The sequence below is a fragment of the Cyanistes caeruleus genome, chromosome 1 (assembly GCF_971803275.1).
Source record: "Cyanistes caeruleus chromosome 1, bCyaCae1.hap1.1, whole genome shotgun sequence".
Classification (NCBI taxonomy): Eukaryota; Metazoa; Chordata; class Aves; order Passeriformes; family Paridae; genus Cyanistes; species Cyanistes caeruleus.
In genome coordinates this window covers 24,225,835-24,250,853 of record NC_141701.1, presented here as the reverse complement: position 1 = coordinate 24,250,853, position 25,019 = coordinate 24,225,835, and the positions used below count along the sequence as shown (strand labels likewise).

The following is a 25,019-nucleotide window of genomic DNA, read 5'->3' as shown; positions in this document are numbered from 1 at the left end:
GCCCACTGCACAGCTCTTCGTGGCAGCTTGTGACATCCCAGGGGAATGGACCTCACTGTTTTTTTTTCTCTGAAAATGCATATGTTTTAGAAAGAAATTCTGTTATCCTGGAAGGACTGGATGGAGATGAATGAGGATATGAGAACTTACAGGGCAATTCCAAATTTTTATCGTACCATCAATGTATCCTGATATCATAATGACGTTATGAACATGGATGGCTTTTATTCCTAAGGGCTGTATGATCAACATGGACATTGTGCATTTCTTCAAAAGCTGCTTGGTTTGGATTTGTAGCTTGACAGATATAGAATAGACTGAGGGAATGTGCTGCTTATGTACAGCTATCCTTTCAGTTCATAAATATAATCTTAAAAAATAATTTGTGCAATTTTGTTTTCATTTTTGAATGGGGGAAAGGTTCTGACAGTTTAAAAATTCTGAAAACTAAAATTTCTAGACTGCTCTGGGTTGACCTTAGGTTGCATGCTGCTGACAGCTCAAAAGCATTTGTCCAAAATCCAGCAACATGGATCTTGTCTGCACTCATTTCGAAAGGCTTCTTTTTTCTGCTCTTGTCAACACTTTATTCTAGACCAGAAGTTTCCTTCCACGGAGATCTTAATACCACACAAGCATTGAGTCATTTTGCAGTGGGATGCTTTACCCCCAGAGAACTGCTAGAAGTCATCTCCTCAGCAGAGGAAATTGTGGGCAAACACTCAGCATGCGCATTCCTGTCCAGAGCATTTGGTACATGAAAACCGTGCAGCCCAAAATGGGGAATCCAAGTTTCCCCTTATTAGTTCTGCATGGTTTTGCCTTCATCATCTGGGAAGATGAGCTGCCAGACTGAAGATTGGGCTTTTCTGAGTCACGTGGCCAAAATTGCAATGACTGTACCTCTGACTAGCCTTGTGAAGAGGAAAACAGCACAAATAGACCCAACAGTAAGTGAGGATTAGGGCACACCATGCCACCTACTTGCTTGCTGTCCCTGAATGTATCATTTCACTTCTCTCCAAAAGTGGGGTAACAGTACTCATCTACATTTCTAAAGTGTTTCCAGGCTAAAGGCCAAAAACCTTTTCTAGGAGTGATTTTTTTTTTTTTAAACTGTCACCACAACCCCATTTTTATGTGAGGGATATTGTGCACTCATCTTTGAGACCCCTGGTGCTTCCTGCCTTGAGATCCCAGGTTGCTGTGCAGCCTGTGTTCAGAGATGTGAGGAATCCTCACTGCACTTCTCAAGCAGCAAACTTGCCCAGCATGCACAATCTTTTCTCTACTTGAAAACATCCTTAGGGATTTTCTACTGAGGCTCAAAGGCAGTCATATATTTTATTTATTTTATTACAAGGCATGTAAGTAAAAACTTGCATATCTGAAAAAAGATATTAGATAGAAAACAGTAATAAAATTAACATTATTATCTTAATAAAATTGGTAATAAATACATTTCCCCTCGACATTAAAATGCTTGTTATTTTGCACAACAATAAATACAGCATAGCTCTGGCACAGAGAAAGGCCAAGGATAGATACAAGAAGTCCATGTGGTGGCATAAAAAAGCTCAGGTGATTTTTAAAGGTTTGGCATCCTGCACTTGATGCACTTTGATACAACTTGCACTTTAATTTTACTATGATTTTTAAATAGTTCCATAATATGAAAACAGGAGAGGAAAATTTGTTTGACTACAGGATTTTTCCTTTAAATATTTTCAGAGATGTGTAAACTCACTGAAACTAATCTTTGAAATAAAGAAAAAATACCAAACATACAAACAGGTGTCTTTGTGCTTATTCTACAAAAATGCATTTTTTTTCAGCTGTGGGTGCTCAAGCCTGACCAGCCAACTGACAAGGGACCAATCTCCAGTCAGTTCCTCAATTCTTTACACAGTTTTAAAAATGAAATATTAATAACAAGGAGAAAGAGTAAAGACAGTAGTATTCACTTCCCAAGTTATGGCATTTGAGGTTCTTACACTATTATCCAAAGGTGAGAGGAGAAAGAACAGGTGTATTCCAGAACAGTTCCCAGCATAATTTTGGGTCATTCTGGTCTATAATTTTCTTTTAAAACTACTGACCAAAAGGAGGGGAAAAAAAAAAAAAAGGGAAGAGATATTTCCATGCACTGTGCTGTTCTTATGCCAGCACATATCACAATCACAACTGTGAACCTAAGTCACTGATAGCCCAATCTAATATAGATTGATTGATTGTCCTATGACAAAGTTAGATAATGTCCACAAAATGCCACAAGCTCTGGCAGAGTCCAGTGTTCTTAAAGTACTGATAGGTCATGGCAAGACTTGGACTTGAGTTTGAAGGCCATGTTCTTGTTGTTCTTGGCAACTATTTTGCCCCAGAACCGCCTGGCTTTCTTGGGGATGCTCTCTCTCCGTTTCTGTAGTGCCAGTCGCTTCTCGTTCTTTTCCTTGCTGTCCCTCCGGAGCCGGACCTGCCGCACGATGCCTTCGAACAGCTCCTTCACGTTGTGCTGCACAGCTGCTGAGGTCTCAATGAACTTGCAGTCAAACACCACGGCACAGGCTCGCCCCTCTGCAAAATCACAAGGGGGACACATGGGGTCACAAGGCCCAGGGACAAGCTGCCACGTGCGGGGGAGTCAGAGCCACCGGGGAATTCCTCAAGCCTGATATAGGCTCAGATAAATCTTTAATCACCCGATGCTGCCTGCTAGCCCACGATCCATCTGCCCTGCGTCACAGCTGCTTCCCAGAGGAGGGGGGAGGCATATGGGGGGTAAATCCCCTCCCAGTGAAGCCCAGCCCGAGCTGCTGGCTGTGAAGGTAGTGCAGAATGACTGACTTGAGCTGAGACACTGAAGGCTGGGAGGCCAGCAATGCCTCAATATCACCTGGCCATCTTCAGTGGAGACTCCCTCAAGCTGCACTGAAGGGTGATGCTGGCACTCTCCAAACATACAGCACAGCACTGGAGGCAGGAAACTTTCCTCCTTGGGCCGCGGTGTAAGCCAGAGCCTTGGAACAGTGGCAATTTCAGTGACAACAGACACATGTACAAAACCCTTAATAAAGGGTGTCTATGGCTTTAGGGGTACATCTGAAATCATAGCTCTTATTCTCAATTACATGAGCCTAAGCTAAATCTCACAGGTGTCTTTTACACACAAGTCTTCTGGCTGCTGTGAATTCATTGCCAAGGCCACTAAAGCAACATGAATTCACCTGCCATCTTTCTAAAGAGCTTTCAAGCTGGGCAAAGAGTCATGAGAAGGCAACCCTGGGCTCCCTATGAACCCCTCAGTTCAAGCTCTTTACTTGGGGCAGCTGTGACAGGAGCCAGAGGAACTGTGCACATCCACAAGGAAAGGGAAAAAAGTCTAGCTCAACTGGGAAACAGAAGAGCAGAACACAGAGCAGAAAATGCTGAACAGCAGAAGAACCCACGTTTCTGATGGGCCAAGACGAGAATGTCTAACGCATGGCTGTGTATTCTGGTGTGTCACCTCAGCCTTAGGGAACACTCTCCAAGAAGAGATTTTACTAACTGAATGTGTTGAGAGCCAGCAGCAGTGCTCCCAACACTCTCCATTCTCCAAGTGTCTCCATTCCTATTTATGGGCTTAGTGGTTATTCATTTGTGTGCAGCCAAGGGAAGGCTGATTTAGCATCCCAAAGCAGGGCAGTAAGGGGGACTTCTTTTGAAAGGCTGCACAGTTCCTGCCCAGACTAGCAAAACAAAGATTGAGAGGGAATTCTAATTCATCAGGGAGGACAGAGAACTGGTTATAAGGAAGAGAATTTTTGGCAGCAGAATAAAGGGGGCTAAACTTGTTATGCATAAACATGCATGTGTTTTGGGAATACAAAGGGTTACAGCTACCAGAGAAATCACATATTGCAGTCTTCTTATACTAGGAGCTGGAAGGGAAGAAATCCCATTTATGATGGTACTTAATAAATATAGAAAAGGGATTATCTGACATATAACAGTATTACCAAGGAATGCTTAAGGACCTGGCAGACCCTTCCTAGTCCTCTGCCTTCTGTTCCAGTCTTCTTTTATTTTCTTACTCTTTTATTTCCCAGTCCCAATCACAACGTACTCCCTCAGCCAGAGCACTGCAGTTTGTCCAAAAGCTACTAGATGGTTTTTAACGTTTATCTCAGGTTTATACTCATCATTTCCTTACCTGCCACTGAAACTTCACGGCACCTGACAAGGTCACTTTTATTGCCAACCAAAATAATGGGGATATCTTCTTTCTGGCGTGCCCTGCGGAGCTGTATTCTGAGTTCAGAGGCCTTCTCAAAGCTTGCTCGGTCTGTGATGGAGTAGACGATCAAGTAGGCGTCTCCCACTTGCATGCAGTGGTCTCGAATCCATTCTCCCTCACGCTGTTCAGATTGAATGGTCAGACATCGTTATGCCCAGAGCAGATTTTACTTAGAAAGTAAAACATTAGAGAACCCAAATGCATTCCTGCTGTAAACTGTAATGGGTATGGTTTGAATCACAGTTATACTACAAGTAATTCCAATGTGGTGATGGTATGAATGCTTTACCACAAAGGAGGGCAAAAACTTGCCCCCAGATAATTTATGGTGCTAGCTTTAGGCTGGAATGAACATGGTCTGGAAAGAAAGCTTGAATGTTTTGTTTTATCATTAAAAAATTGAAGACTTGCATTTCTTGGGCTCGCAGTGCAGAGCCATTAGGTGTTCTTGCCTTGATGTGGGGTTGGGTTAATCCTATATCTTGACTCTGATGTATGGAAACACCTATTTTCTTTCCCAAAGGAAACTTACTTTTTACATTAGCAGTTATTCATATACATTTTCCTTTCAGCATTGACTAGAACAAATTAAAGTACCTTATTATCCCACATGTCGAGCAGTACAACAGTCGCACTTTCCCCATCCACCATCAGAGTTCTTTCATACGTGTCTTCTGGAAAGACAAGCAGAAATATATTGTGATATATTATTCTGTGTCATCATATACATTACAAAAATCCAAGTTGCTGAATGTGGGGGATTTATTCACAGAGTTATTGAGCCAAATTTTAGGCCGGCTCACATCCAGTTCTTTCCTCATTTCCATCAGCACTGAATCTGCTCTGTGTTCATTACTGGTTGCCTTACTTTCCATGATAGATGAAAGAGGCTGAAAGATCAGGAAACAAAATGTTCATTATTTTGGCTGATAGTCTCTTTATCTTATGTGGGAGAGAGAAAATAGAACCAGTGGAAGAAATAACCAAAGGCTGAACATTTGCCCCATGGGAGTAGCAGAGTCCAGCGAGGCTGAGTAATGGAAAATATTTGCTTTCGCTTTAGCATGGACAATTTACGGGTGAACAGTCACTGCTGCTGAGAGCAATACAGCAAACAGCCTACCAAGTGAGAAGGACAGGGTGTTGTGAGACAGCAGCTATTGAGCTTGAGAAAGACTGAGACTTCTGTTGCACACTCTCTCCCATTACACAGTTTCCCACATCACCTTTGATGTCAAACAGCAGAAAAATGAAAAAAAGCACAGGTCAGTTATTTTGTACTGCAGATATAAAAATTCATACCTAGATTACAAATGCCATGTGGCAAAATTCTGCTTAGATCTAAGGGGTCTGTTGCCACTCTGAATTTTGATCAACTCTTGCTGTGAAATCTGCTTCAAACAACAATTTTTCTTCTTTTCCTCAAAGCTGGGGACATTAGGATGAGCAGTGAGGGGTTTGGACCCATTTCTAATCTCACACTAGTGGTCAGTGAAAAAAAAGCTAGTCCTAAGGTACTGCAACACTTAAAGAATCTGTCCCAACCACACTTTAGATAGGGCTGTCTCTAACATGTGCCTTGTAAGACTTCTGTGTACACTGATGAAGTGAACTTTCTCCTAAATCATAACCAGAGCCTTTCCTCAAAGCTAGGGATCTACATCCCAGGAAAAGGATAAGCCAAAAATATTACACATTTAAAATAAAGTCAAACTGAGCCCATGCTTAAAATGTCAAGACTAAAAAGACAGAGATAATCAGTAGGAGTGGTTTCCCTCAAGGTCCCAAGAGTATGAGGCTTGTGTTCATGAGTTAGCTTCATCTTACAGTCAGTAGCAAAACCTCTCCACAAAAGCAGCTGTACTCCTCTGTGAGCCAGCTACCCTGAAACTATCCTCTCACATAATGAAATTTCCAGTGTGTAAGCTAAAGTTCCAGTTTGTAAAGCTAAAGTAAATAATTTCTTCAAGTGACCAAGCGTCTGTGTGAGAAAAAGCTCCAGGCACAGCAGAGGACAAAAGAGTCCTTCTGCACTTCATTACATATAGAGAAGCTACAAATGCACAACCACACTCCTTGAAAATATTATGCCTAAATAGTCATATTCAGCACTGATTGGCACTTTGGTCAGTCCTAAGGAACTTCCATATAATATAAAACACTGAAAGTGAATGCTTAGCTCATTTCATGTTGTTTTTGAAGCTGACACTAAAAAAGGAGAGGAGATAACAGCAAGAGTTCCAATTATCTCTTTAGAGCTGGCCTTGAACATCTGTCACTGCTATACTCCAAGCAGTGCTGCTGGGAGTGCAATGGAAAGAGGAAACCACATGGCTTCACCTGAAGGAAAAGAAAACTGCCTGACAGGGGTGTGCAAAGCAAATCAGCTGCACTTTCTGATGGCTTGTCCAAGGATCCTACCCTACTTCTGTCGTTTAGGACTAGGAAAGCTTTTATCAGAGATGCTCCAGGCTGAGGAGCTGGTAGAACTATGGAAAAAGTTGATAGCAGAAGCTGAAGGCAGAGAACACCTAAGTCAGTGAATTTTAAATCCCCCAAAGGCACAAATCTCTGTGTACCCAGTCTGAGACAGCAAGAGAGGAAAACGTGAGTTTGACCTTCCTGACACTGGGGTTTTTTAGATCCTGGGCAAAACTTCCCCTAACTGGAGAGTTAAACACACAAAAAAGAAGCTGTCCTGCCTGTGTCCCACTGAAGGCTGGAAGAGAAGCCCAGAAATTCTCTCTGGTGGCACTGGCACCATCACACCAAGGGAATACAGGCAGGAGACAGAAGGGACATGGGGGAGGCAAAGAAAGCCCTGCATGGTGACAAACAAAACCCAGCAGCAAACTGCATGTCCCCTGAAAGCAGCAGCAACTATGTCCTTAGAGACACAGCAGATTTCTGTGGCAGCACAGCCCTTCCACATCAACATCTTGCATACAATATAGTTCAGGGCTTTGTGCTGCAGCTTCACCTTCTGCATGGTCTGAGCTTTGGAGTTAAAGTACACTTTGCAATCCTAAACAAAGCAAGGGGGAAAAGCAAGGGGGAAGCATCAAAGAGAATCCTACAGCTCGTGTCTTTCCTCCATGGGCAACAGGAGTTTTCCTACTCTATTGAAGGACTTTTATTTTTTTTTCCTCCTGGAGAAGACTGCTGTGCAAGTACCACGAAACAAGTTTTTTACTCAAAATTTTATATATTTTACTCAAAGTCCATTTAGCCTGTACTAAGGCAATGTGATTATACAGAAAGGCTGAGATAGCCTTCAGATAGATAGATAGATAGATAGATCGATAGATAGATAGACAGACTGACTTCTAATGGTAAATCTTTTGGAAGTGGCTTTTTCTTTATATATGATTTTAAAGTATTTAATTATTGTAAATCATTAGGACCTTCAGTTGTTTTCTCTCCCAAAAGGAAAGCTGGAGTCCAGTGTGTGCCAGCGGTGACACAAATGTTGGACCAGCATGAAAGCTGATGCAGACTCCTGTGCAGTATCATCACAGGCAGGAATGAGGCAGTTTCCAGCAGGTGTTTTGGAATAAAATAGCATGGGACTATGAATTGCATTCTTTCAGGGGCTTTCAATCACTGTTGGAGAGTATCTTACTCATCTTATTTTGCTTTCTTGCTCTCTTAAAAGAGGTGCTTGAGTTCAATCAGTTTTGATGATCAGACCCAAAAGTTTGTTAACCTTTGGTTTATATTAAATGGCCTCTCCCTTTTTCTGTGCCAATTACTACAGGCAGAGCTGACTGCAAGCAAACACCAGCACCCCAGGACATCATTACCTACCTCCCAGCACCTCACAGTCACTGTCAATGCTGTCGTGCACCCCTGCAAAGATGTTGGCCAGCGAGGACTTGCCCACGCCGTGCTCCCCGATCAGCACCACCCGGTAGCAGCTGCTGCCAGACTCGGAGGAGATGACGGAGTCGGATGACTCCGAGGACCAGCTCCTTCTGTAATATTCATCAGGACTGATGGTGTATCGTTTCTGAGGGTTGTACTCATTGGAGTCTTTCTGGACCAGCAGATTCTTTCCATCGGCAGGGATGCTCCATCGCTGCTGCTGCTGGTGCAGACTGCTGTTGTGGGTGCGACGCATGGTAACGTTGTTCAGAGTCATTTTTAACTCCTAGTGAGAAATAGGGAAATCACAGATGTTACCCACAAAATATTTAGAAATGCTTCCTCACTAGCTTCAAGGGGAGACATCATGCTCCTCTGTAGGGACCTAGTATGTGAGGAAAGAAAAATTAAGCTTTCTGCACTCTTGTGTACTTGGTGGTGCACAAAGAAATATTTCAGTTATTAGCTAGTGAGACAGAGCCTGTTTCCTAGGGCTCACCACCCTCACATGCTCAATCCTATCTTGTTTAGCCTTCACTAGCTCAGGGCTGTGCGAGGTGCAGCCCTGTCCTGGAGAGAGGGAGGCATTGCTGTGTCCCTGGAGGAGAAGGAAGGGACGGTGCTCACCACACCGGTCCCACACAGCAGCTGCAGCCCTGCTGAGAGACTGCCTGTGGAACAGGCAATATCCACCTCCTTTTGGCTCAACTGGGGACAAACAGACACTCATCTCAGTTGCCTCCCACTGCCAGTGCAGCTGGGTGTACAGCATCTTTCTCCTTGTCTCAGCTAGAAGCTGGAACTCTTGGAAAGCAATAAGGCATTATTCATTGCACTCTTAGACAACTCTGGTACAAAAAGTCATGCAAGCAAGTCCTGCTGTAATGGGGTGGATTTGGTCTTATCTGTGGCCAGTTAAACAAAGAATGATTCTGCCTCAGACAGTGACTTTTTGGCTGGTAAAAGAGCAGATGTAGTGAAATCCAACAGCTTTTCTCTGGAGGAACAAGTTATAGCTTCTACAGGAGATATAACTGGGAGAAAAGGCTCATTAATTTACAGATATTAAGTCAATAACTTCATTACCACACAATTAATTAGATAGGTTGGCTCTTCTTATATAAGCATAGCTCTTAATTACATTTTACTCAACAAACTCTATTTTGCCTTGCTTGGAGGCAGAGAAGAGTGATGTCATTCTCACAGGCCAATAGCTACCATTTTTAGGAAAGTTACTTTGAAGCATTCCAGCTCCCAAAGTGACCATTATTTAGACATTTTTTTCTTTTTGCCCTTTATCTGATGTTTCTCACCTCTCTCCTCCATATCAGTAAATAGGAAAATTGTCCATAAAATTCACCCAACCACTTTCAAACCTCAATAATAGGTGATGAACAATAAAAAGTGCAGTAAAGCAACCCGTACAAATTACTACTCTTCTTCTTACAAACTGCATGAAAACTTCTGTGAATAAATTCCCAGCAGGACCTAGGAAAAATATATAGAAAAAGCACTGTCTGAACTTACTGCAGCATACACAATATTTTCTCTGTGATGTGCAGTACTTTGGGGCATAATGAAATCATTTGCATGGTCCTAGTCACATAACTTCATCAGCAAGGAATACATCTAAAGAAGAAATCATGCACAAAGTAAAGGCTGCTTCACAAACAAGATTAAATATGAACTGTGGCTGAATTCTAAAATCACTTTTTCCTTATAGTATTGATAAGGACCAGATGAACAAAGCCAGATCTGATTCAATCAAACAACAGAGAGTAACTCACAACCTGCAACAAGCAGTCACTCACAAAACCATCACAAACACAAACATTTTACGATTTAGCCTCTAACAAATTGCCATCCCTCATTAAGAAAAGCCAAACGAGTCCCTGTCACACACTGTGCTCCAAGCTCAAACTGGTTTTGCTACCCCATACTGCATTTAGCTGCCTGGGTCTCCAGCACCTCCAGGAAAAGACTGGCTCCAAATCCACTCTTACTTGTGCCAGGCTCCTGCAGCCAGTCCAGTGCTTTGCTCCCAGTGCCCTTCTCTCTCGGTGGGCTGTGACACACTGAGCAGCTCTGCCGAAGTAAATCCTCTCCTGCTTTGGGGCTGCCTCTTTAATTCTTCCTCAGCAAACCTGGTTTATATTAAGCCCATCTGATCAGAGACAGGGCTTTTCCGTGACGTGGCTGGCCTTTCCATACAACAGCCAGCCCCCAGCTGGGAGGAAGCAGACATGCAGAAGAGAAAAAACTTGCAAACAATCTCAAAAGACTTACTCAAAATCATGTGATTGTTTTAATGTTGCCAGTAAAATAAACACTTTTGGTTCTTGCATGATGAAAACAGGAAAGTGGAACAAAAATAAATAATACATGGCATTTTGCCTCAGACAGCTTTTAATTCAAATGTTATTAAAATTAATGACGATTTAAAAATTACCTACATTTATTTAATGCATGACATTCTGTAAAAATATCTGCTCTCTGTCTGCAAAACACAACCTCCTTGCTGGACAAAACATTTCTCTGAAATAAAATATCTGAATGTTATTTTGAAATTTTTTAGAAGTAGGAATATTATTCTAGAGGCTTTGTTGGAGTTTTGTTTGTTTCTTTGTTTTTAAAGCTCCAATATTTACAAACCTGTTATTAATCTCTCTCAGCCTCCAAGTGACTGTACCCAGTCTCCTGAACTGCATAACCATCTCACTTCTACTTCAATATTTTACTACCAAGGGCTTGAAAAGACATCCAGCTATGAATTTAGTGTTACTGCAGATGGATGTTGGCAAAGATGCATCAGAACACACAAAGTCTGCACAAAGTCACACAGTGTTGATGCTGTGCACAGGAACAATCACTATATAGTATACATGCCACAAACCCAGGGTCTGGTCCTTGAATTTTTATAGCCTCATAGCTGCTTGGGAGAAGAAATTTTGCCAGAAGGGAAAAAATCCAAACCTGTTGAAACTTGTAACAACATACTGCTTCATTAACAAAGAATGAGAAACTGTGACAGAACTACTTGCTAGGGCTACCACAACTTTTTTATAAGTATACATAAACTCTCAAGTCAGCTCCAAATTATCCAGACTCTAGATTAAATATAATGAGGTCCTACAGCTTTCTTTTATATTTACATATTTACATTTTATATTTACAATTATATTTACAATCTCCTGGCCCCTGAACCTAACAGGACAAGTTTTTATCCTAGAAAGCCTGAACAACTTTGGTTTTAAACAGGGGATTTTTTTTTTTTTTGGTGCTACAGGCCAGCAAATCCTTAATTGACAATGAAACTTTATTGAAGGGAATAGTGACATACAGAAAACATCTCTTGTTAACACTGCAATTGAAATCTCCTTGCTTTGTTTCCTCTTTGGCTTTACTGCATTCCTGTGTCTTTCATGAGGATTATCAGGTACCTCCTGAGCCATTCTCAAGTTTTAAAAGCCAAGAGCTTCTCACAAAGTAATAGGTACTCATCAATGTACATGGAAATTATGCAGATCTACCAAGGGTAGAATTTAGCAAATACATGCCTTGATTTTCCTTCACCTGTATTTCAGTGCTTGGCAGCAGCTAAACTGGCCCTAGGTCCTCATCTTCTCCTCAGCTGTCTCTTACATATCAGGTTCTGGGGCTCTGCTGCTGAGTGATAATCCCAAAGAGCACAAAGTGCCACATCCCTCTGTGTAGGTTGTACAGAGAGGCTTGTAATCCTTACTGCACAAAATGTAACTACAGCTCTCTCCTGGAAGGTTTGTGGCATGGACAGTACTTCACAAAAACACTTTTCCTGTTGGCATACTCAGCTGAAACTGCTTGGTTTTTTGAAACATACTGAAAACCATGAAGGTGAGTGAGTGGGTGGTTGGAGTACAATGCTCTGCACCTCAGGTTTGCATAGCTCTCTATAAGTTGTCTGTAATTTGTCACTGTTGAGTAAAAAAGCAAAACCTGTCCTCTGCAGGACTGGAGAGATTTATGGCCAGAGTGATTGCAGCAAAACTGCAGGCTCTAATGTCTCACCCAAATGTTTAACATACATCACAGCAGAAAGTACAGACAGAAGAAATAAACCAAAGTCAGAAAAGCCTTTGTGTTCAGTTGCAGTTACTGCTAGATTAGGAATCGTTAGAAAGACACTGAGAATCATCTTTCATATCCTCTGCATAAAATTCAAGGCAGACAAAGAAAACACATCTCTCCAGAACCACACAATATATCTCTTCCATAAAGCCATCAAGAAGGGTTGTCCCAACATGGCATGAAGTGCTTGTACTTGGGGAACTTCCACACATGCTTTCCTTTGTACTGTCTCTTCTGAGCCTTTCTGGTTTTTGGACAATTAACTCTCCAGGTCCCATTCTGCACTACACATCCACAGGATGAAGCATTGTTGATCCTCACAAAATGCCATCAGCACTCATGAACTTCACTCTGTCTGTGGGGGAAACATTTCATTACTTGCTTTTAAAGCTGGAGAGAGATGAAGCCTTTTTAGCCTCCAGGTACTTACAAGGGATAGCAGCAGATTGATTACTGAAATATATGAGCTGAGTCCTTCTCAGGGAAAAAACAATCCCACAGATCGATGGATACTGGTGCAGTCCTGGTCTGTTCAGCCCCTTTGCACTCTTTGCTGGTCAACACTTGTGCAAATCTTGTGCCTGCCCAAGACACAGGCACAAGAAGAGACAAACCATAAGGCCAGTGCTGTCGCAAAGCACACGAGTGCTTGAACGTAACTGCCTGGTGTGGCATTAAAATTCAGACACACTGTTTTTCTTCTGTCTTATCCACTCTCTGTTTCATTAATCACATCTTAAAGGAATTCTCCCTACAGCCAGGATGAAGTAAACATTGCAGAGTAGCATCTCTGCAATCTTTCCCCAGCCAATTACAATTAGACCAGGTGATGCCCAGAGCAATTAGGCAGAAATTTTCCATTGAACATAAAAGCAGTGCAATGGGTTTAGCTGACACTTAATTAGCCAGTTTTAATTTATTTATATTGTGGCAAAAGTAGTTCCTCAGACTTTCTGGTGTAAGGGTTGTCCACAGAGAGGACATAAAACATGTTGGAGTGGGACAGAAATTCAAGGAAGGAAAAAAAATGTAAAAAGCAGGAAAAACAAAATTCAGATTTCTTTAGATGAAAACTGAATGCAGCATATTTGAAAGTGCACTTTCTCCCTATGTATCCAGCAGAGGAGTTCACCTTCATCTTTCCCCTCAGAAGGCCTGCCTTAGTAGACTCAGTTCCCAATGGTGAGTTGCCTGCACAGGCAATGAATGAGGTCTGCCTGCCTTACTCTCCTCCAGACCACTGTGCCATTCACATTTTGCTCTGCTTCTCACATCTGGCAGTGCTGGCAGGCCCCTGGCTATTCTCAGCCCTACCAACAACAGAGAGCTATGGACAGAAATTAATGTGGGTTCTGAGCTGGATAGTGCTGGACAGTCTGGGAGTGCCCACAGTCACCATGCCCGAGGGAAGCTGCTCCATTGTCACCATTCCTTCCTACTGCACAGGCAACCACAGGCAGCCTGGTGAGCAAATGTAGAACAAAAGGCAAAAGTAGAAGTGGGATGAAGCAGCACTGGGCCCACAGCAGTGGGACTGCTGGATTATTTTCACCAATTTATGTCCACAGCATTGCCTTTGCCTATCCCAACTCACCACCAATGGCTAGGTGTGAAGTTTCATACTGATTGTAAGGGTACAAGGGATCAAACACTCTGAGACTGGGATGTAGGAGGTAGGGAAATGAAGGATTATGTGCCTGAGGTAAATTATTGAGAGTCTTAAGAGGGAGACAGGGCAGAGAAAGACACTGAGAAATTAAGGAATAATAAAACATTGATTCATTTTAAGGGAAACAAACAGAAGCACCTGAGAGTGCCAGCATCCAGTCTAAAAAATAGCCTTTGCTCTTTTCAGTTGAGCAGATTTGGTAGACCCTGTTCCTAGAGTTGCTTGCAGAGAGTACTGAATTTGTTCCACCAGCTTCTTTCCTTCCACATCACAGCAGCATTTCTACAATTCTTTAACTGAGCACTAAAAGCAGAACATGACCTTTTGGTGATGAGCACAAGGATAGGGAAGAAGCACTGATCTGCACTCCTTGTGCACAAGTTAGCTGTAAAAGCCAGCATTAGAGCTCTCAGGGAATAGGATTGCCTTTAATCAGCTGACTCATTGGAGAAGCCCTTATTAGTCTATTACTTGCAGATAATCTGGATTCTGATGTACCAAAAGGAATGTGTGTTCTATATCTGTGCACTGCAGAGCTTTGCTGACTATAACTGGTGTCCAAAGGTATCTTCCCCATTAATGCATTAAGCCAGCACAGTGGAAGACTCAGCAGAAAATGAGAAATGAGCAGCCAGGGGAAGCAATGCAGTTCAGCTCATAACAAAATACAAGTTACTTTTTAGTCTAGTTAACTGAAATTATAACAGCTGTCAGCTTTGAGGGGAGAAAAAAAAAAGCAATGATAAAGAATAAATGGCAAAACTGGATTATTTCAGTAAGAGTTGCTTAGCAAAAGGACTGCCTATTTCCCACTCTAGCTCTCAATGACGTTAATGAATTCTGCCAGTAATTGTCCAGGGAATGGGATTTAGTCATGTATGACATAAATAAATGTGCCATTCAATGCAAATTTTAAAAAATTATAATATACTAATAATAGTAGGATGTGAGCTAGCCATAAATGTTCTTCAAATACTGAGCTAAAAGAGTCTTTAGATGCATGGCACCAGCACAGAAGATTTTTTGCAGCTGGGATCTTTATAGTATGCCACAGACCTCAGTACAATCAGGTCCAGGAGCTACTGTGTCCTTTGCAGCTACAGGATTCACAGAATTTTACACATTGATTTTATACCACTAAGTGAAGATGGTAATTTAACAATAGGCAACTGCTGCATCAGCAAACCATGGGTTAGGAACTTCAGCAGAACAATGATCTTGTTCTGATCTTCAGACCTGTTGAGGGTAGATAAAGGTCTTTTGTTCCAAATGCAATTTCTTCTTCACTGTGTTGTCCAAGACTCTTACACTGAGTGCAGCCAAAAATAATTATAAATACTCAGGCATACTCACACAGAAATACAAAGGAAGCCCTCAAAACCCTATCAATAGAAGCAAATCTACTTTAAAAATATTCCACGTGGTGGCCAGATCTTCACTTTCAGGTCCTGGTTGCATTTTTCTATACAGCAAGCCAGCCTGGGATGGCACTGAGCTCTCTGACCCACTTTGGCTTGCAAAACACCTTTTTTGCATCATCAAGAAATGTTTTGGACTCGTTGTCTGAATGATGTCCCATTGCTGGGTTGGGGCTGGCATAGGGTCCCAGGCAGGGTGGAGGAGCCTTGGAGGGTGGGAAGGCCTGTGGGTGTCTTCAGGACCCCAACCCCCATCTGGTGCACTCCTTCAGGAAGGGTGATGGCACATGATTGAGGCAGAGATGAGTTTGCTTGGGCTGGTTCAGTCCAGGTCACACCAGGTCTGTTACTCACATTTGCACCAGGAGAAAAGTGACATGCTAAAATGCAAATCACACAAAACACATGGCAGTGGCTAAAGCATCTCTTCCTCCAAAACATCGGGTCCAAAACAGCTGGGGTGGGGTGTCTGGGTGTCATATCCTTCCCCAGCTCTCTTTACTGTGCAGTCAACCAGCAGAAACAAAACCACAGCTAAATATGGTCTTCTTGGAGGGAGCTCTCATCTCTCCCCGTTTACAGTATCGTCCACCCAGTGTCCCTGGTTCAGCGTTTGGCTGCCTGCTTGCCACACTAGCACCTAGTAAAATGATGCTTCATGTGATTGCTCAGTGATTCACTGCCTTGTTTGGATTTTCTGGCTCCTGGGCTCATGTTTATCAGCAAAACACACACTCTCCAGTGTCAGGCTTTAAGCGGATTGGAGCCATACAAAATGCCTTTGAGCAAGGTGCTCTACACAGTCAGGCGTAAATAATGTCTATTTAATTGAACAACAGCACCTCTTTTATTTACATGGCCTTACCCTTATGTCATTCATCATGTACTTTCCACTTTCCAAAGTGTAAGATGTGATAATGAACATATAACTGAAAATATGTTGTTTATTTTCTTTTTGAAGATCTAATTCTTCATCTCTGTTGTACTGTGTTCATGACAGGTCAACTGATCACTGGGCCCTGCAGGAAGCATTCATTTCACCTCATATAAACTGCTTGCCTTGTTTCACAGAGCAAAACAGACAGGGTTAACCAAGCAGCTCCAGGGTGATTCATCTGACACAGGTTGCATGAATCATGGAGATGCCTCTCTCCCCACTGACAATAGCGGGATGGGGAGATGAGTCTCTCTGCACTAATGTTGGTTTTAAACTGCACTGTCTGAAAGCTGTACTGGCAGTCAAGTGAAATGAAGAAACCCCTAATGGCCTAAAGGCTAATTTTTATGATGATTTTTATGATGTCCTTTTCAGGTGAGCAATAAGTAAGACAAGGTTTAAGTTTGAATCATTGCACATGGTTAGAACTTTCCTCCTCATGTACAGAAGGTGCAAAAAACCCACAAGAAACTTGGCTATAAAACAGGAGAAATCCATGCATGTGCCATGTTCACCACAGATGGCAACAGGAGTCCTTTCCCAGTACCTGCTGAGATACTTCTGGGGAGGAATTACTTCTGCTGCCATCCAAGTGACCAAGCACCAGCTGTGGTTTCTTCACAGCCTCAGACATTTGGCAACGTGGCTTGTGGGGTTTTCTGTCCTGCTTCTGCAAGCCGGTGCATGCTGTCAGTGCTTCACCACAAACATGTCCTCCTCCATCCAGCCAGCCTCCTGAAAAAGGGAGATCACAGCCAGCATGTTTTTCAGGGAACATACTCAGTAAAACAGCAGCAGTTACAATGCTGTCAGCTTCAGTCTTATGCTGTGAAGCCAGTTCCTTGGCACTGAAGGCTCTTGCATTCTGTAGGAGGCAGAAAGGGGTGGCAGAACTGCAGCAGGATCTTCTTGAGCCCTCTAGCTAGGACACACACAGGCACACACGTACGGCGATGCTCAAGCTGCTGAGTGACCTCCTGCAACAACCACTAGTTTGTCTTTTGCTGTCTCCCTGTTGTTTTAATCAAATTTATTCTGTTTGAAAGCAGGCAGTAAACAGAAGAGTTGGCCATAGAAAAGAAAGCTATCATTAATAACTCTAATCAACCATCTTGATGACTAGCAGAACTTCCAATAATTTCACTGCATTGTGCTCCAGTGCAAATCACGTTTCTGCAAAATGAGCCTCTCTGTGATAGTGTGGGACAACACCATCCTTCTCAGCAGTGGACTCTGCAAGGTCTCTGTCATGTTTTTCCTCCTTCATAGCAATTAATCATTTAATACTATCTGGGCATTTTCTACACTAAAGTTTCCTGTGAATAAGGGAGAACTTTTTCTCTGCATCTCACCAATCATGCCACTGATTAACTAGACTAGACTAGAAAAGAAAATGTGTGTCAAGCCCATTTCTCAGGTGAGCTGCTCTGAACTGGATACCTGACATGCATTGTTCCTGTGAAGTACAAAATTTGAGAAACTGATAGGGGAAAGTTTTGCTTTTTTGAGCCTGTGGAAGTAGATAAAGACCTGTTTTTCACAAATCCTCTGTGTTACTGGAAGTTTGACCAAAGGTCAGGCTGAGAGTTTTAGAAGCTAAAAGCAAAATAGCTAATTCAAAGTCACCACCTCAAGGAATGTATTTCTAGCATGACTTAAAAACTAGATCTGAGTGTTGATGCTCTACAAATCTCAGTTCTATGAGCTCACATTTGGAGCTGAGCAAACGAGGCAGGCACACGGCCCCACTGTCCCTCCCACCACACTCTGCCCTCTGCAGCCCTGGCCTGACAGATTTTAAACAATTCTGTCACACAGTAAAGTAAGAGCCACAAATATGGACTGAGATGATAAAACATATCAGAGTGAACAAAGAGAGAAGCAAGGGGGAACAATACAGACACATCCCAGTGCAAAAGGCAGAGGAAATATTTTGATCTCCTAGTTACAAGCCCACTCCTGGTTGACTTCTGACCCAAGACTGCTGCTGACAATTACATCACCACTGCTGGCCAGTATAACGCTGACTTCAGTAGCTCTTTGCCTCCTTAGCAGGGTATGCAGAAGAGCAGCTTCATCTCAGTGGAGGGAAATGGGCTCCTTCAGCAAGGAGAGCAGAGCAGTTAAGGCAGGATTTGGCACTGGATTTCCTCCCGCACTCTCTCTCACTCACAGCTTAAGGAAAAGATGGAGTTAAAATGAGAAGCATCCTTAGGGTACAAAATGTTATTTCATTAGAGGATCACATGGAAAAACTCTGACAGCACACCTGAACATCTTCAAATATCTGCTCCTATGAAATACCTCTTTCTTCTCTCACACTAGTATACATCAGAAACCACCTTTAAATTTAGTCAGAGTCAAGCATAACTGAGATTTAAAAACATGTCCCAGTTATGGAAAGGCAAAAGAGCAGTAAAAGGCCACATGTTCCAGAGGGGATGAAGACTCTGTGCCCCATATATCTGCACATTTCTGGTTCAAGAATACTGCAGAACACCTGTGCTGGGTGCTCACACTTCTCACAGAGAACAGAATGTATCTACTGCCTTCGCTACCCTGGACTCATTCTGCTGTCTTTGATGGCCTCATTGGAGGCCTTCAACATCACCTCTGGATTATTTTCTGAATACATTGTGTGTAGCTTGTTAGCTAGAAAAGCCACTTGGGGTGACTTTATGATGCTGAATTGTATCCCCATTCATCTGTATAGCCCAGGAATAAGTTCTGCACCTTTAAAACTAGATCTGAGAGTGAGAGGGGGGAGAAAGAAAAGCAGTGGAATTTTTTGTGGCTATATTCAAAACCTAGAGAGAGATAAGCAGTGCTCTCGGAGTTCTCCACTCTGCAAACGGTTGGGGAGTTTTCTCTTGCTGTTTTAGAGGTTTTTTCTCTCGTTAGCTGAGGCCAGAATGGTTTTTTGGAACTGTTCAGCCACTGTTCAGTCTGGGAACACCAGGACTATCATCCAGGAGCCCCCAAACTGTGCTGAGGCTGGGGCACCGGACCTGAGCCCCAAAGAGACTGAGAGAAAGCCAAGGCCACATCCAAGAAAAGAACTCTGAACTACAAAAGGACTCTCTCTGAATTTGCCATCTCCTCAGAACAACGAGAAGTTCCATTGTTTAATATTATTCATTTTCTCATGTTTGTGAATGCTTGGCTTGTTAAATAAACCATTTTTTCCACTTTTATCAAAGAAGTTTTATCTCCTGAACAGGTAGGGGAAAGGGCCACTTGAATTTGCTTTTTGAGGGACCCCTTTGGAGGTTTCCTTACAAATTTGCCCTAAACCAGGACACTTGTTAACCTTCTACCTGAATTTAAAAAAAAAGAAAAACCGATGAAAGAGGTCAAGAGACAGTGTCAGAGAGACACATCCTACTCGTAGAATAGATTTCTTGAGACCATGTAGGTTCAAGAACTGTCCCTAATCTGCAGATAGTGTATCATTTGCATAGTGTAACTCACACTTTTTATACTGCCAGGATCCCAGGAAAGTTCTCTCTTTGGAGGCTCTGAGACTCCCAGTTCCCAGTGTCTCAGTCTCACACTGCTGACAGACATCTGACACTACTGGAGCCAAACCTTCTGATCCCAAAGGAGCTGGGGGAGACCTAAGTGCTGCACCACTTCAGCTTCCCAAAGTGTTCCTCAGCCATCACTAACATACGAGTTCCTTTTCACCTAGCACACAGGCAGGGGAGGTATTTCTTCAGCTTCCTGATAAACCACAAGTTTCCCCATGGGTTGCACTGGCTGACTCCCAGACCCTGACATCTCTACCTGAAGAGATCATCAGCTGCTCCAATCGCATCAGGCGCTGTGAAGGAAAAGTACAAAGTCACGTGTGGGCTTGTTCAAATTCAACAGAAAAGGGAACCTGCACATTTGATCAACCTGAGGCTGAAAGCTTGCAGAATTGGGATAAAGTGGGGATGAGGATGTGGAGATGAGGACAGCCTTCATCAACAGTTTTTCATCAGTGATGAGGGCTGAGACAAGGTGAGATTATTTCTCCCTCACCTAGGAAGCAGTCAGGTTTTGGAGGTACCATACACAAAGTGCAACTTTCTGTGAAGGATGTGCCTGGCTTGCTTGCCACTGGTTTTTGGATTTATTTTTTTTCCCATGTCTGAAGAACACTGGAAAACATATTTCTCGGTGAGGAGAAAAGTTTCTGAATTTTAGAAAAGTGCAATAAAAAGTCATGGTAGTGAAAGGGCAGATACTTAGCAGACAACAACGTGAGAAGTGAGCTATTTAATGGGTTGCTCAAAATCTTGAATGTACTCAGCAACACTCTGCTGTTGGTCTTACCACTCTAATTTCACCTCCAGACCATACCAGTGTTATCTCAGTGTCAGCTGCATGTATCACTGGTCCCTGCTGAAGATGCCTCTCCACTTCCACCAGTTCAGCACCCAATACTAAGGGAGCTGCCTTATCCTGGTCCTGACTTGGTCCAGAAGTAATGGAAGTAACAATCACTTATAATTTTTTTTTAAAAAATTTAAATCCAGTGACAGTCATAGTCCTGTGTGAAGACTGACAGCCACATCAGCTCTGTGCATTCACCAGCAATGCAAAAGGCAGAATAAACCCAACTCAGACATGAGAAAGTAAGATATAGTGCCTTGCAGAGTCAAATGCAATGCACTGTCTCTAATATTAATTACTAATTATGTTAGAGCTGTACAAATCACCTGGTAGTAACCTTTTTATTTATTTAAAGTCTGCGTCACTACTTTAGTTATTGTCTTTCCATGATGCACTTGTGGAGTGTATACTTTCCTGCAAATGGAGCAGCAAGTTCCCAAAACCCACCTGTTTAAATACACAAACTCTCCTATGTGCATTTGAGGGAAAAGTGATTCATCAAACACCAACATACATGGAGAAATTCCTGAGCAGGTTGAACAGACCCTCCTGCTTGCTGTCCCCTTGCCAGCTGCAGTGGAGGGAAGGAGCTGCCAAATTCAAAGCTTCATGAAAACACTCACAGCTGCCACAGGAGCTTTCTCTTGCAGGGCTCAGGCAAGCCAGGTACTGCCTGACTGGGAACATGCAGGAGGTTGCAGCTGAGCCAGGCCAAGCCAGAAAATTTGGGATCATCATCACATCGTTACATATTCAAGCCAATGTGGCTGTAAGTGACAGCAAACATAAAAAAGCTCAGTATAAGCTTTTATTTAATACAGCAAAGTCTAAAACATCTTAGCGCTATAAATAACCACTGCTAATACTTGGTGTTACCCAACAGCTGAACTAGGTTATATTGTTTTTTTGGTTTAATTGGGGATAGCCCAATACATAAATAGATTGTTGTTATGTTTAGCTGGGAACAAGGATTAGAGGCTTTATACAGAAGTAGATCCTGATTTCCACTTTGGAAATAGAAAGAGATTAACTTGACAATAACAACAGAGCTCACACAGAGTGACGAACCAGCGCATCGTGGATTTCCCTGCTCAGGGTTTGTCATTGACAGCAGTCTGACATCTGTGTTGTTTGTGTCATTTCCTGTGCTTAAAAAGGGCATCCCTTAAGTATTACAAGACAGGTAAATACTCCAAGGGAATAACAGTGAGGATTAATTATTGCTGACTCTGAGGGCATATGCCAGGTATTAGGTGGCACCTGTTGTACCCCTTGTGCTGCCTCTCAGTAGCAAGGCACCCCCTTCAAAGCAGCACTTGGATTTCAGTGGTTGTACTGTGCAGTTTTATTCAGACATCTGGAGCAGATCTCTGTATCATTAGGTCTTTGGCTTTAAATCAGTAAAGTGTCACAGCCATAACACAGTGCTTGTGAGAAGTACTGGAAAAAGCACTTAAATTATTTAAAGAAATCATAACTGATGTGGAAAATATTGTTTAAATAATAATTTGTTTCTAACTGTTTAAAAGAGGACTTCTGAAATAGCTACAAAGCTGGAGACTGAAACAATTGGAAACAACATCATTATTGGTTGACATACACAGTCAGAGACCAAGCTGCATTGTGCCAAGCACTATACAAACATATATCAAAAAATATAACCATTGTCCCAGGCAATTGTCAACCTCATTATTAAACTAGACACATGGGAAACAGAAAGAAACAAAGAGAGGGCACTGGTCAACAGGAAAGGCAATGGCCAGAGCAAATCAACATCACAACAAGCATCAAACACATGCAGAATAGTCAATTACTTTTGTGTGAACTAACAGAGAATGAAATAGCTCTGTGATCTTGTAGAGATCTTTAAGGCATAAAGGACAGCAGACAAAAAGGTATGGAAGAATGAAAACTGTAGATAAATTCTCCTTCATTGTTAAGGATAAGAGATTTTTTTGGTAGGGGAGCAGAGTTGAGTACAGTTTCTAACACAATTTTAAATAGCTTTGGGACTTTTAGGACTCCTTTACATTACCTATAGAATTTACCATCCATTTTCAGGTCATGTTTGTAATAACACAACATTTGGCCTCAGACAGTCTGTTAGTCTGAGTCATGCTTGGATTTCTCAGAAACAGAAATCACAGAAAAGAACACCTTGCCACTATTTAGATTTTGTTCATTTGTTTGGGTTTTTTTTCATTTAAAAGAAATGTTTAGAACACCTTAATTGAAGTTTCCAGAAGTTAACAGTAATTTCTTGATGTCCTTGTACTTTAATACTTTCTTTAATTCCTTTCTTAAATCTTGTACCACAGAAAAATGAGTGTCAAAAAATTAGGTTTTTTACCAAGCCTGTTGAGCTAGGCACAAAAACCTGTGCCTGGAAACATAAAATCTTTTCTATTAAAAGACCAAAGACTTTCCTATGTAAAAGCACAATGAAACATAAAAACAACCACAATGGAAAAAATGGAATAGATTTAAAGTTTTAAAATAGCATGCATGATACATAAGTTCATGTGTCTATTTAAATTTCAGCAAAAAAAAACTTGTTTTTTTTTCTTTTTCATTACTGCAGAATGCATTCATTGTGGGTTTTAAATGCCTCGATTTAGAAGTTGAAGGCAATTTTTATTAATAGCACATGTAATCCCAATACAAGAGATTCCTGTGGCAGATTCATTGGCTCCTTAAACAGACATCCTTGGCATCAGGAGACAAAAAGGGCTGGAAAGAACTGCTTGGCAAGGGGGGATCCCCATGGCAGCGGAGTCCCTGCTGGCAGTGCCACCTCAGGCTCTCCCACAGGCAGCCTAGGCTGGAAACTTCCTGAGGACAAGGCGTGGGTGGAAGGAAATTCCACACAGAGATACTCAGGAGCCACTAGGCTTCCTGTGTCTAAAACACCTGTGGCAGGAGGAGCTCAGGATGCTGTGCTCCTCGAGAGGACAGGTTGGGAGGCACTGAGCACAATGCTCAGTGGATTGTGAGGAGGGAAAGGCCACCTTGTTGGCTGTCACTGGCTGTAGCTGACAGCTTTAATCTCTTTTGAATAAACCCTGTTTATGCTAAGAACTGACACACAGCACGTGCTGCCAGAATAGGACTGACACCATCCCTGCAGTCCCTCTGGTTACTATGTATGGATTCAATTTGTGTCAGCCTTTTCATGGAAACAGTTCTTGTGAGCCAAGCAAGAAGAAAAAATACACCCTTCCCACCTTCTTGGAAAGGCAAATAGCCACCAGGAAAACCCTCTGTCCAGTAGAGCTTGACATTATGGTAAAGGTGTAATCAAAATAAATGTCCCACAATTCACTTTATCAGAAGCCCTGGGAGATGTGTTTCCTGAACTTACAGATCCCCAAACTTCCCCTCTCAGAGACAGCTACCTTCCACTGCATGGCCACCAAAACAGGAAACCAGCTCAGAAACTGCTGTGGGCAACTCACCTCTTATAAAAAAAAGGCAGGATTCTATTAGGGAGCCCTGATGTTAAAAGGTAGCTATTAGTCCACAAGGCACCAGAAAGTTCTTGGGTAAAATTTTTAGACAGGCAAGGAACAGTGAAAAAGCAAAGGGAAGGTTTTAAGGAGACCATCATGCAATTACAGAGCAAGGGTGAGAAAGAGCCCAGAGCTGCAAAGACACATCTGTTCCTATGACTGTCCTTTGAAGGAATTTAAGGAATGCCAAAAATTAGTCTGATACTGTACTAAATGTTTATTTTTCTTCTTGTTATATACTTGATGCCAGAGTGATTTCTGGTCCTAAGAGATTACTTCCAAGCTGTCCTGAAGGTAAAAGGGCAAGAACTGTTATTACCAGTGGAGTCTCTAAAATGAGCTACTTAAAGACTAAGAGATGATAAATTCCAGCTGCTGATGCTCCCAGTACATAGAACAGAGTTGTCATGAGGTACAACAGCTCTCAGGAGAGGGGAGAGACATGCCAGGATTGCAGAACCTCTTTGCATCAATAATTTTGTGTAAAGTTTCCAGTGGAAACATTCTGGCACATCTACTCTTGAAAATGTCTATAAAAACCTTGCATGAAACATGTTTATGCTTTTCAAACTTTCCTTTCTTTGTCTATTCTCCTAATATCTTGATAATCACCAGTGACCTAACTCCAAGGCCATTCCAGTGTTCCATAAACCAGAAAGCAGCAGGAGTGAGGGAGATTTTCTGTTGCTGTTATCACAAAGAGAATTCAAGGTAACTGCAGCTCCCTGGCAGGGATCTGAATTAATGTGGAATTCTTTTACCGATGCTCGCTGTCCAGACATCCTCTGCTCCTTAGCAGCACAATTGCCTTCTCTGGTCATGGCATATATTGGTAGAGGCAGCTCATGCTCCTAAAAAG

General features: G+C 42.3%; 1 protein-coding gene across 1 annotated transcript; it reads right to left on the bottom strand.

Annotated features, from left to right (window-relative positions):
* Window positions 1-1,330: 1,330 nt before the first annotated feature.
* GEM (GTP binding protein overexpressed in skeletal muscle) lies at window positions 1,331-10,438 on the bottom strand. Its single transcript, XM_023920767.2, has 5 exons — window positions 10,144-10,438; window positions 8,084-8,426; window positions 4,874-4,950; window positions 4,193-4,397; window positions 1,331-2,574 (listed from the first exon to the last, which is right to left on the bottom strand). The coding sequence occupies exons 2-5, from the start codon at window positions 8,415-8,417 to the stop codon at window positions 2,297-2,299; spliced, it is 894 nt and encodes a 297-aa protein (XP_023776535.1). The 5' UTR covers window positions 8,418-8,426; window positions 10,144-10,438; the 3' UTR covers window positions 1,331-2,296.
* Between the last annotated feature and the right edge of the window lie 14,581 nt (window positions 10,439-25,019).